The sequence below is a fragment of the Leopardus geoffroyi genome, chromosome D3, assembly GCF_018350155.1.
Source record: "Leopardus geoffroyi isolate Oge1 chromosome D3, O.geoffroyi_Oge1_pat1.0, whole genome shotgun sequence".
Taxonomy (NCBI): Eukaryota; Metazoa; Chordata; class Mammalia; order Carnivora; family Felidae; genus Leopardus; species Leopardus geoffroyi.
This window is the reverse complement of record NC_059339.1, coordinates 94,034,624-94,047,696: the sequence shown is the minus strand read 5'-3', so window position 1 is coordinate 94,047,696 and position 13,073 is coordinate 94,034,624. Positions and strand designations below refer to the sequence as shown.

Below are 13,073 nucleotides of genomic sequence, written 5' to 3'. Positions count from 1 at the left end.
CCATCCATCTGTCCATTTATCCACCTGTCCACCCATCCATTCATCTACCTGTCCATCCATCCATCCATCCATCCATTCATCCACTGGCCTCCCATCCGTCCATTCATCCATCTGTCCATTCATCTACCTGTCCATCCATCCATCCATCCATCCATCCATCCACCTGGCCTCCCATCCGTCCGTTCACCCACCTGTCCACCCATCTGTCCATTCATCCATCTGTCCATCCATCCGTCCATTCATCCACCTGGCCTCCCATCCGTCCATTCATCCACCTGTCCACCCATCTGTCCATTCGTCACCTGTCCATCCATCTATCCATTCGTCACCTGTCCATCCATCTGTCCATTTATCCACCTATCCATCCATCCATTCATCTACCTGTCCATCCATCCATCCATCCATCCATCCATTCACCCACCTGGCCTCCCATCCGTTCATTCATCCATCTGTCCATTCATCTACCTGTCCATCCATCCATCCATCCATTCATCCATCCATTCATCCATCCACCTGGCCTCCCATCCGTTCATTCATCCATCTGGCCTCCCATCCGTCCATTCATCCATCTGTCCATTCATCTACCTGTCCATCCATCCATCCATCCATCCACCTGGCCTCCCATCCATCCGTTCACCCACCTGTCCACCCATCTGTCCATTCATCACCTGTCCATCCATCTGTCCATTTATCCACCTGTCCACCCATCCATTCATCTACCTGTCCATCCATCCATCCATCCATCCATTCACCCATCTGGCCTTCCATCCGTCCACTCATCCACCTGTCCACCCATCCGTCCATTCATCACCTGTCCATCCATCTGTCCATTTATCCACCTGTCCATCCATCTATTCATCTACCTGTCCATCCATCCGTCCATTCATCCACCTGGCCTCCCATCCGTCCATTCATCCACCTGTCCACCCATCTGTCCATTCGTCACCTGTCCATCCATCCATTCATCTACCTGTCCATCCATCCATCCATCCATCCGTCCGTCCATTCATCCACCTGGCCTCCCATCCGTCCGTTCACCCACCTGTCCATCCATCCGTCCATTCACCCACCTGTCCATCCATCCGTCCATTCATCCACCTGTCCTCCCGTCTGTCCGTTCACCCATCTGTCCGCCCATCCTTCCTCTCATCCACCTGGCCACCCACCCACCTGCCTGCCCACCCTGTCATCCATCCATGCACCCAACCGTGCCTCCATCCACCCCTTCTCCCACCTGTCCATTCATCTACCGGCCCACCCAACTACCTGCCCACCGCGTCACCCGCCTGTCCACCCTACCGCACGCGTCAGAGCTCCAGTGGCAGTGAGGCACTGGGGTAGAACACTCAGCACCTCCTCACACCAGGCCCCTCTCGTGCCCATGTTCCTCATTAACATGAACTGGTCTCAATTCCCTGGCGGCGGGCTGTCCTGACCGCCTGTCACGGTCTATAAACACACAGGCCTCCGCACGCGCCCTCCACCTCCTGACCTCGAGACCCTTTCCTCTCGCTCGTCGAGTTTCCTGGGGCTGTCGGATGTGCGGTGTCGTCCTCCGCCCAAAGCGTTCGCGATCTGTCCAGGTGCTCGGGCCACATAGTCCGAGTGCCGAGTCGGCCTTGCCCGCCAGCTGTGGGCCTCTGGTCCCGCCCCGGCCTGCTGAGCTCCCCCACCGCAGGGCATGGAGAAAGCTGCTGTCGCTTCTTTTTCAGCGGGGGCCTCACCTCCTCGGAGGAGCCGGCCACCCGCCCTTGGCTTCCGGAGCGCGCCTTTCCACCTCGGCGAGTTTCCTCGGCAGGGGAGCAGGCCCATCCCTGCGAGGGCAGCACCTGCCCCGCGGGCACCCACCACGGGCACCGTGCACGCCCACTGTGCGCCCAACAGACACCACGCACTGCGTGTGGCTCACAGCAGACAGGGAGAACACGGCTACACTATCAATTAAAACGCACTTGGCACGCCCAAAAGGCGGCAAAGCACCCTTGAAGTCTACAGGGTCGGACAGCTTTCGCAAATGGAGCTGACGGGGCTTGGCGACTTGGGCCGGGGACCAAGCGCGGGGACGGTCGCTGCCCGCCACCTCCCTGTGCAGCGCCCTCCCGTCTCTGCAGGGCTGGTTTGTAAACGTGAACCTGACTGGACCGGGTGACCCTCGTGGGGCAGCTGCCTTGTGTCACCTGGCAGAGGGCTGGAGTCACAGACATCGCCCGTGCCACCACCGTGTGCCAGCGCCCACGGAGAGCTTCTGTTATTGCCACTGTCATGTCACTCAGCCCTGGTGGCAGAGATCGCTCCCCCTTCGCAGATGAAAACACACCCGAGCTTGGAGTCTAATTCGGACGTAATGCACCTTCATTTCTCAGGACTCAGGTCGAACTCCGTCTGCTTAGTCAGAATCCAGCTAAGACCCCATGGCTTGGAGAAGTTTCTGTAGTTTTTTATTTTCATTGTTTTTATTTTTAAAATTTTTAGAGGGAGAGTGTGAGTGGAGGAGGGGCAGAGAGAGAGAGAGAGAGAGAGAGAGAGGGAGACAGAGAATCCGAAGCAGGCTCCGTGCTGTCCGTGCAGAACCCGATTCAGGGCTGGATGCCACGAATCGTGAGAGACCACGACCTGAGCCGAAACCCAGAGTCGGACGCACGACTGAGGCACCCAGGCGTCCCTCTGGATCTTTAAGTCACTCTGCAGAACCATTCCCAGCGCTTCCTGGTTTCTCGGGTTTCTGGTCGCTCACAACTCATTATGTCGGAACTAAGCAATTCCGAGGCGGACCCCCCCATTTGCTCTGGGACATCCTGCGTGTCCCACAGGCCGTCGGCTGTGGACGGGCTGAGATTTCTGTGATGCCCCAAGTTCCGGGTGTGCTCCCGTCCCCGCCACAGGCTGCGCGCGCAGTGGCCCCAGGACCTGAGCCCACAGCGCGCGGGGCGGCTCCGCGCCCGGAAATGGCGACGTCGGGCCGGCAGCGGGGGCCCCAGCGCTTGGCCCCCCGCCGAAGCAGCTTCCTGCCCGCGCTCCTTCCTCGCAGCTGCTGCCTTTCCGCTTTGGGAGGACACCGCAGGGACGCCCGGGCGGTGGGTGGTGCCCGAGGACACGGCGTGCGGCTCCGCCAGTGGCTGATGACCCCGTGGTGACTGGGGGACGGGCCACCTGCTGGGGGAGGCCGAGCTGAAGGGTGAGAACAGACCGGAACCACCTGGCACGGGAGGCACCCGGCCTCAGGACACAGGGAGGAGCTGCCCTTCCAGCCAAGAGCCCACCGCTCGGGACCCCCCAGTACGCTCCTGGTGAAGGGCGGGGGGCCGGGGGTCACCAGTGACACCCAGGGTGCTCCACAGAGTGGCAGGGGCCACCTCCGCGCCTGGAAAAACGCCCCATTGGACGAACACAGCTGCGCGGGCGCACGAAACCCTAATGGCAGCCGGAAACACACGGGCTGGTTCTAGCAGGGCGCTGTCAGGTGCGTGTGCGCGCTTACGACCCCAGCGCCGGGACCAGCAGGGTCGGGGCGGGCGAGGCAGCGCTGTGAGCGCACAGGACCGCCAGGGTCCACTTCCAGACCCGGCGCGGGGGTTCCCCGTTACAAGCGGGTTCACTCAGCAGCGACGCCCTCGAGCGCACATCGCTGGTGGCGGCCACGGACTTAGCGCAGAGACGCGGCCCCTCTTCCGGCTTGGCTGCAGCGCGCGCGGAGACGCGGCCCTTCACCTTGGGAACCCGAGTCCCCGCGGGGGAAGTGTGACCGGCCGGGAGGCATCGGCAGCAAACACAGACACCAGCGTTTGGCGTCTAGACTTTATTCTGGTTAAGCGAAGGGGCTTTCTCTACCGTGACATCGGAGAAAGAATCGGAATGTTAGGAAATGGCCAAATGCTAAATAAACTTCCACTTTAATTCTCAGAACACGAGAGTCAGATGAATGCTTTACAGTAACAGTGAGAAGTAGGGCTTCTTTTCAAAAGAAACGCGAGTGGTTTGACACGGAAACGCAGTCGTGAGCAACAGTGGGCGCGACTCGCCACGCGGGCCGGGAGCGTCCAGGCGGCGGGGGCTCCGGGCCCTCGGGCTCGTCCCTTCCCGACCTCCCCGCAGCCCCGCACGGCCCCCGCGCTGCCGCTGTGGCCGGCCTAGGACGTGAGCTTGGTGTAGCTGGGGGGAGACAGCTTCCGCTTCAAGTACTTGAGGACGTACAGCGGCAGACAGCTGACCATGGTGATGGCCGACACTTTCCACACGAAGGTCACGGTCGTGATGAAGGCAACATCTGTAGGGAAGAGGCAGGAACAGGTTGAAGAGGCGGCCCGAAGCCGCAGACCCGCGGCCGTGGCGCGTCCCCGCAGACGCTAGAGACGGGCCCGCGCACCTGGCGTGATGGGCTCTTTCGGCAGAAGAAACGGAAACCAGACTTTAGAGACCCAGTATGACGTCCCCAAATGCCCTCCGGCGGGTGGAGGCTCGGCGCGGTCTGTCGTACCCGGTCTGGGAGGTGACCCCCCCCAACCGCGACCTCTGTGTTGGCGGGTAGGGCCGTCAGCCCGAGGGGCCCGCAGGCTCGCCTTTCCGCCCAGGCGGAGAAAGCCGGGCTGCCCGGATGCGTCCTGGGAGGAGGCGCATGCAGGAACCCACACTCCGTGCTCGTTCTCGCCCTGGCAGGACTCACGGATTCCACACGCGCCGACGGCAGGGCCAAGCCCGCAGACGGTTGGATATGGTCTGGATTTAACCGTGCTTTGAAAAACCCTGCCAGTGTGTTCCAGGGACTCAACCACTAAAGACAGAAAAGCAAAACCAGCCGCAGGGAGGGATGCACGGCGCCCTAACGGACGCGATTCTCAGCAGCAGACGCAGAGGCCTGGGCACCTGCCCTCGCCCAGCAGAGGTGGGGGAACCTCAGCGGGGAACAGCCCAACGCCAGCCTGTGGCACAAGGAGAGTCAGCGAGAAACCGAGGGAGACTGGTCATCACTTCCTGTCTCCAACTCTTCCGCTAAATTTGTGTCCTTGTGGAAGAAGCAAGAACATCAGCTAAGAAAGCTCCGGAGACACTCTGCCTGCACCTGTCTGAAAACGGGCCAGGAACGGGGACGACAGAGGAGAGGCGAAGGGGGTACCAGGACCTTGCAAGCTGTCAGCGGTAAACGTGACCATGGGAAATGCATCTGTGATTGTGGTTTCAGTGCTTTCGTGTTCCTGCCTGTCGCGTCGGCATACAGTGTTGCTTTTTTGTAAAGTTTACTTATTTATTTAGAAAAAGCGTGAGCAGGGGAGAAAGGCAGAGAGGGAGGGAGGGAGGGGGAGAGGGAGGGAGGAAGGGAGGGAGGGGAGAGGGAGGGAGGGAGGGAGAGAGGGAGGGAGGGGAGGGGGGGAGAGAGAGAGAGAGAGAGAGAGAGAGAGAGATGCAAGCAGGCTCCACGGCCAGTGAGGAGCCCGATGCGGGGCTCCAACCCACGGCCTGGGATCATGACCTGAGCTGAAATCAGGAGTCAGAAGGCCAACCGGCTGAGCCACTAGGCGCCCTGTAAGATGTTTTAAACCATAACTGAAAGACAATAACTGACTCATGGCAACTTACTCATTTTTTAAACGTTTATTTCCTAATTTTGAGGGAGTGAGCCAGTGCGAACAGGGCAGGGGCAGAGAGAGAGGGACAGAGAGAATCCCCAGCAGGCGCCGCACTGTCAGGGCGGTGGGGCTGGATCCCACGAACTGTGAGATCACGGTCTGGTCGAAATCAAGGGTCGGACGATCGACCGACTGAGCCCCCACGCGCCCCAACTGACTGCAGCTTTAAGGCGCATCCCCCAACATTCCCTATAGGATCCAGACCTCAAGGTTCCGGGGGATTTAGTCTCAAAGGCAAAACCCACTGTGTGTGGCACTTCCCCAGGTGCCGTGCGCACACGCCTCCTGGAAGGTCCCGCACCTGACACGAAGGACAGACGTGCTTCCGGGAGGGGCTGCTGTGCGTGACCATCAGTCCTCACCCCAGACAACTGTGCCTGTGTCGCACTCTTCCACAGCAGTCTGAGGCTCTTCTCTTTCTCTCCTGGTGAAGACAACTTTGCCCCAAAGACTCACGGTGTGGCCTAGAACGCTGCTTACTCACAGAAAAAACGTCGCCGTTTTGATTTTCAGGGACCAAGGCTTCTGCCTCAAGACGAATTTTCTGACACACGTTGACATACTCACAGGCGATGCTCTGACCCGACGGCTGATCAGGGAGGGCCCGCCGGCATCTGAAGGGGGGCGAGTCACGTAGACTCCAGGGCCGTCCTCCCGCCCTCATCCCCAGGGCCACGCGGCACCCTACCTTCTCACCTCCTCCCGCCTGCCGCAACCCCACAGGCGCCAACGGCAAGACGCTGGCTCTCGGAGGCACTCACCCGAGTGACTCCCACGCCCCGCGCCCCTCACCGTGAAGCTCCCTCCCGCGGGGTCCTGCACCTGCGCAGGCAGCAAGTTGCCCCGATGCCCCGTGAAGCCACAGGAGTGGTGCGCCCACGGCACGTGGCCTCATCACGCGCCCCGGGTGTCAGGCGCTGGCTGGAGTCGCGCAGGCCAGCCTGGACCCGGCCCGGCGGTGCCCTCGACGCCTCGGTGCTGCCCCAGAGCACAGCCCTCGCCAGGACCGTGACCTGCCCCCAAAGAGGCCACTCAACACGGAGACCTTCTGGAAGCCCCCGGCTCTCCTGCAGACGGGCCGGGCCCGGGAATCGGCCTCCGTCGGCCGGCGGCCTCAGACAGTGCTCCCAGAAGTGGCTTTCACGGAGCTCGCGTGTCCGTCCGCTCCGTCCCCTCCTCTCCCTGTGGCCAGGCCGGAGCCGCTCTCCCGCTCAGCCGTGCACGCTGCCCTCGGAACCTGGGGCAGTGACTCATACTCCCCGGATGCCTCTGCAGGGCACGCTCACGCTCCTGACCGCCCGCAGAGGCTGTTTTGGCCTCTCCCTCAGAGCCGTGGGGACTTCCCATCCTCGGGGGCGTCTGGAGCTTCCGAGGAAGGTGGGTCCGGGTGTGCATCCCGTCTTGTCCCCCGCAGACACAGGGACTTCGGATCTGGCTTTTTCTTGTGCTGTTTCCGAACTCATTCCCATGCTGTGTGTTCTCTTCCTGGGAATCCCGGTGGTCGAGGGCAGGGACCTGTGCTCCTCCTGGTTTGCACCCCACGAACCCTCTCTCCGCCTCTTTGCTCACCTTCGGGGAGGGCTCCTTGGTCGTTATCTCCCACTCCTGCGACGTCTCTGTTATCACGCTACTCCCCCCGCCCTGCTCTGGGCCACCGGACACAGCTCCTCTCATTCTGAGGTTTGTGCCCCCCTCCAGGGCTGCGGCTGTCTGTCTGCCAGGGCTTCTCCCCAGCTGTCTGCTCTCCGCTCACCGGAGCCACGATGCGCTGCTGGGAACCTCTGTGGGGGGTGTCAGGCGCCCGTCGGGCTGGGCGTCCAGCCGCGTGGGGCAGGTGACAGAACTGAATCCTCAGTGAGTGAAGTTAAAGGAAGGGCTGGCCTGCACAGACCACAGTCACACGAGGGGCTGTCTGGAGGCCGTTCGGGTTTCCTGGTGCTGGGAGGCCGGCCACAGGCTGATGTCACAAGGCCCTGAGGCGACAACCCCAGTTCTGCTGCTCTGGGTCGGGGTCGAGGGGGAGGTGCTGGGAAGTCGTCTGCATGGTCACACGAGAGTGCGACTGAGTGGCTTGGCACAGCGACGGCGGGTACGAGCAGGCAGCGTCTTTTGCTGTGGTTATTGGCGCTGATGAAACCACCAGGGACACGACGCAGTTTTCCCTTTTCGCAAAGTCCCCTGGGAAGTTCCACGTCGGATCGGGAAGGCAGTCACTGAGCTGAGTTTCTGACGTGCAGTGTGGACCCGAGGGCCGTTTCCACCCTACGGGGGCCGGGGCTCAGGGTGGGGGGAGGCCCGAGCATCTGACAGTGATGCCCGAAGGACAAACATCACCTCTGGGCTCATCTGACCATATCCTGTCTTCTGGCTGCCCTAGTTCTAAAATCCCTGCAGTCCCAAGGCCACATCACTCCCTTCCAGGACGGCGCCCAACAGAACTGGCCACTGGGCGTCCACCTCCGGCTGCAAAGGCCCGAGACTGGCAACAGGGAGGGAGGAGCTGCTGTGTGGTGAGGACAATGTGACGAAGGGACCGCGTGGGGCTTCTCCGGGCAGGAGTCCCTCCCGAGGGAAGTGCTTCGAGGCAGTCGGGCGGGTCCTGGGCAGGTGGCATCAGGTGGCAGGTGAGGGCGACTCTGGCCCACTCTCCCTCCGATCTGTACGGCAGCGTGACCAGGACCAGCCTGGTGGCAACCAGAGCCACAGTCTGAGTGTGGACCAGCAGCCACGTGTGGGGACAGGTTCTGTGAGGCCACCCTGTCAAGGTCGCTAGGCCAGGGACAGCGGAGTGGGGGTGAGGGTGCCCAGTGACCCCATTACAGTGCCCACGGCGCTTCGTGCCGCTGCCGTGGGGCCCTGTGGCCTCCGTGTCGAGGGCAAGCCCGCCCGTCCCCTGGGAAGAGGGACAAACCGTGGAGACTTGTGGAAACGGTCATCTTCAGTGTCTTTTAAGAAGCCAGCGTGCTGACGATCTGAATTTTTCAAATTATGACAAGGACCTTAATCTTTCCACAAAAACAAGCTTTTTGTGTCGTGAAGTGTTCTGACGTGGGTTTTACTGTGATCTGTGGTTTAAGACGACGTGGTAAGAAGCAACAATAAAAAATGTTCAAAAACACTTTGAACAAACCGGATTTCCAAGGCAACTTACCAAAATACTCATTCAGAAAAGCCAGCGAGGCCACGTAGCAGCCCAGGCTGAGGACCTCGGCCACCGCCATCAGCCAGTGCCACGTCCTGATGGTCAGGGCCACCATCAGGAGCTCCGTGAGGATGAGCGCCGTGAAGGAGATGGCGAGCACGTGCACAAACTCGGACTCGAACAGGAGCAGGGCCCCGTACATGAGGATGCCACCTGGAACACACAAGCAGGGGACACGCGGCTCCGATCAGGGTGCGAAACGAGCGCCGTGCAAGCCGGCGGGGCGACATCACAGAAGCAGCACCTGACACGAGTCACACTTAAAATACGGGACTGCGTGCACCCCACTCGTCACGTTGACTGACGATTTACGGCAACTCCGGATTACGGGTAAAACAAGGCGTGGCCCCAGGCAGAGGCGCAGGAACCGTTTACAACCTGGAGGAAAGGCCGCGTCGCCTCTCCCGCCAGCAGTTCTGCTCTCGAGGGAACGCACGCGGGGTTACTTGACTGCCCGCGACCTCCCCTTTATCGGGAACACCCAGCCCAGGCGGCTGCCGGCTCCTGTCCACCCAAGTGAGGTTTCTCACCCTTGAAGGGAAACCACTGCGTGGAGCACACAATGTGTAGGTGCGTGTGGAGATTTTCCTGGATCAACAGTTCATTAAAAACAGGTCAGTTTTTAGGTGACGCACGCCAGTCAAAACATCAGGCCACACTGCAGCGTGCAGGGGTCCGGGACTGCTGATGGAACTGTGACCTTCTGGAACTGAACTGAGGGGTGAGAACAGCATTGCTAGAAGACACGACGCGTCAGTCCCGGAGAGGCAGGCCCGTCTTACCTTGGTAAATGCTGATCAAAACCCAGACGAGGAAGGTCTTAAAAGACAAGGATCTCCCCTAGGGGTAAACAGTGGAATATCTTAGTTAACAGAGCGGAACACACGTGACACACAGCTTTTCAAACAGCCAGGAATGAGCACAAATGCTAACAGGCCCCCGAGGCCCAACCCCCCCGCCCCCACAACCTGCCTGCGGCCCCCCGTGTGCACCTGCGGCGCACAGCCATGTCTCATTTGACCTCTGGTGACCTGCAGCCACCCGCTTGGAGTGGATGTGTGTAAGCAAACGCTTAAATGCACTAGCAGATGAAGACTTTCTTTGTCGTCAAAACAACTTCATTTACGCCCTTACTTCTTCCGAACAAACATCTCCATGTTTATTTTTTAGTTTCTCCAGATAAAAACGGACGGTCTATCTCTGCTCAAGTTGGAGCTTATGAACCCTGACATCCTTTCTGGAAACGAGTCCAAGAGTGACAGACAGAGTGGTTTTCGTACAGCCACCTTCCCTTTTGCGACTTAGACCGGGCTGTTCGGGATGCGTCCAGGATGGTGGCGCACGGCCTGCGGCCTTGCCTGACTTCCGTCCCGAAGACATCTACACCCAAGAGGGAAGACTCGGCCATTAACCAACCGCACTGACCTGCTAGCTAAGGGCTGCTCCAAGGCAATGCTCCTTAGACAAGGCCGTGAGAACGACAGACACTCGGACAGAGCCCCTCGGGGCCACCACCAGATAGACGCGTGTGCTCACAGACCACTGCGTTTCTTCCACACCGCTGCTTCAACGTTCTCATCCATGCAGCGTCGTGGTGAGACGGGCAGACCTCGTCCCCATTTACAGATGCAGAGACACAGAGAGCCTGGGGCTTTCCATAAGTCCGCGTTGCAGGTTAGCTGTGCTGATGTGTACATCTGACCCTTGACATGGGTTTGAACTGTGAGGGTTCTTCTTTAAATAAATATGGTAGAGAAAACGTACTTCCCCGTCCTTATGATTTTTTTTTTTTAAGTTTATTTTCAGAGAGAGAGACAGAAAGAGAGTACACTAGGGAGGAGCAGAGAGAGAGAGAGAGAGAGAGAGAATCCAAGCTGTTAGCACAGAGCCCCATGCGGGGCTCAAACCCACAAACAGATCATGATCTGAGCCAAAACCAAGAGTCAGATGCTCATCCAACTTAACCACCCAGGTGCCCCTCCTTGTAATTTTCTTAACGTTTTTTTCTCCAGCCTACTTTATTGTGATGTGTGTGACGTATATAACACATGATATTCAAAGCCCACGTTAATCAAAGGTTTACGTGACGAGTGAGGATTCTGGTCAACGGCAGGCTGTTGGCAGTTACATGTCGGGCAGTCAAAAGTGATCTGCGGATTTCTGACTGTACAGAGCGTCCGTGCCCCTGACTCCCCAAGGTTCAAGAGCCAACTGCAAATGACCAGAGTCCGAAGCTGTGTCTGTGACCAGGGTCCCCCTGCCCGGGGAGGTGGGTGGTCTCCGAGTCAAAGTGCCGTCAGATGCCAGCAAAGGAATATGGGAGATGGAGGGGGGCGTTTCCATGACGACCTCCAGAGCAGTCTGCATCCGAGCCGTGATCACCTAGAGTCAGGTGACAACTTCACAGAAGAGACGCATGCCGTGAGACACGTGTGGCCACTCCGGCACCTTCCTGGGTTACACGCCAAACCCGAGTCCTTAGCATACGTACGTGTGAAAAGTAAGGTTCAGATACAACAGGTATTTTTGAAAGGCAATGCTGATTTAAAAAAGGCGGAGAACGTTAACCTGTGTCACACAGGTCCTTTCAGTGCCGATTTCCCAAGCACACTTCTCTGACTGGACCAACAGGTGTTTGATCCTCAACAAAATGCACACGTCATTAAGCACATGGCCGATTTTATCTGAGTATTTTAAAAGAGAACTTAAATTTTTTGATGTAAAACTAACAGATTTAGTCTGTAGCCAGATTTGCTGACATCTGTTCAACATTATGTATGTGACACGATGATCAGTGTACATAGTGAAAGACACGAAGGGGTATCTGTGCTGTTTCTTGTATTAGAAGCGACAAAGTCATCACACGGTGTCTGTTAAAGAGAACCTATCAGTGTGCGCGGAGCTCCTGTATCCAAGCAGGCTGTAGGTTCCTGAGGCAAAACGCTACAAGATGGGCATAAGAACTGTTGATACAATAAACTGGAGAAGAAACCTGAAAAATACGCATAAACCACTAGCTTCTGGATGTGATGCTTGCTAATGGCTCTGAAAGACGAAAGCAAGAGTCTCGCTGTACTCAGGGGTACAAGTGTGCTGTGCACGAACACAATTCCATTCCACACGTCCAGCGGCTCTCGTGGGCCCACACACGCCTTCCCTTCGGTTCTGGGAGAGGAAGAACGTGTCTGTCACTGACTGGTGGAGCTCTTCACACCCCTGCCTCACACACGCACGGGATATTCCTTCAGCAGGAGCTCTGTCCGGGCAAACAGGCAGACACTGCTCAGGACAGGCCGCCCCGGGTTTGAGTCCTGCCTGAGATGCCCCAGGGCACATAGCTAACCTCGGGGTGAGTGGTTTCCTCCAAGTGAATACAGATGATCATGGCACATACTCATGCGGATAGAAGACAGCAAGCATAAAGCCAGAACTACTGAGTATTGAATAAATGCTTGTTACTATATTTAAATATTTAAATATGAAATCTTAAAGACCCGAAAGTACTTTTCTATTAGACACCAACCCAAACTGTAAAAAATAAAACCAAGCAAATTTTGGGAAAGGTTCATCCACCTGAAGGTCATGTCGTTTGAAACCAAGGGATCACAAGGGGCCACACAGTATCAGCTCAGCTGCCCCCAGCTGCCCCTCTCAGCCTCCCTGCCTGGACCCTGGGCAGCCACCCCCCTGTCCTCTGTCCCCATCCCTCTGCATTTCCCAGGCTGGCAGGCGAATGGGATCTTACGGACTTGTGAGCCTGACTTCTTTTGTGTAGCAAAACGCATTCAAGACTCATCCGTGTTGCTCGATTGATGGTTTTTCTTCTCACTGCTGAACACTATCCCAGGGCGTGTCTGCAGTTTTGGGCAATTATGGCAAAGCTCCCGTAATCATTTATCTACGGGATTCCGTGTGAACACGAGTCTTCCTCTCTCTCTGGTGAAGGCCCAGGAGTAGGACTGCTGCCTCCCGTGCTCAGCGCGTGTCTAACTTCACAAGAGACTCCAAGCCACGCTCCGTCTGGGCGGCTGTGCTATCCTGTGTTCCGTCAGCCGTGGGAGAGCCCGCACTGCAGCCGACACTCCGGACCTGCCTGCCCGGGGGGTCGTCGCCGGCCCCCCAGCAACAGCGGTGGCGGGAGTTTCACATACGCCCACTTGCCACCTGCATGTCGTGACCTTGGGTGTCACGTCAGTTCGTCTTTTGCCCGTTTAAAAAATTGGGTGGTCTTCTTTTTGAGTTTTGAGGGT

General features: G+C 58.2%; 1 protein-coding gene across 11 annotated transcripts in view; it reads right to left on the bottom strand.

Moving 5' to 3' along the window:
* Positions 1-3,781: 3,781 nt before the first annotated feature.
* The window catches only part of ATP9B (ATPase phospholipid transporting 9B (putative)), a 254,025-nt gene continuing 244,733 nt past the window's right edge, over positions 3,782-13,073 (bottom strand). For 9 of the 11 annotated variants that reach the window (XM_045457995.1, XM_045458002.1, XM_045458003.1 and 6 more), the window contains 3 exons: positions 9,606-9,663; positions 8,773-8,976; positions 3,782-4,264 (listed from right to left, as the gene is read on the bottom strand). In XM_045457995.1, the coding sequence (XP_045313951.1) occupies positions 4,128-4,264; positions 8,773-8,976; positions 9,606-9,663 (399 nt within the window). In that variant the 3' untranslated portion in view covers positions 3,782-4,127. Of the gene's footprint in view, positions 4,265-5,447; positions 8,687-8,772; positions 8,977-9,605; positions 9,664-13,073 lie in introns of those variants that run through there. The other 2 variants (XM_045457997.1, XM_045457999.1) reach the window with 1 other exon arrangement.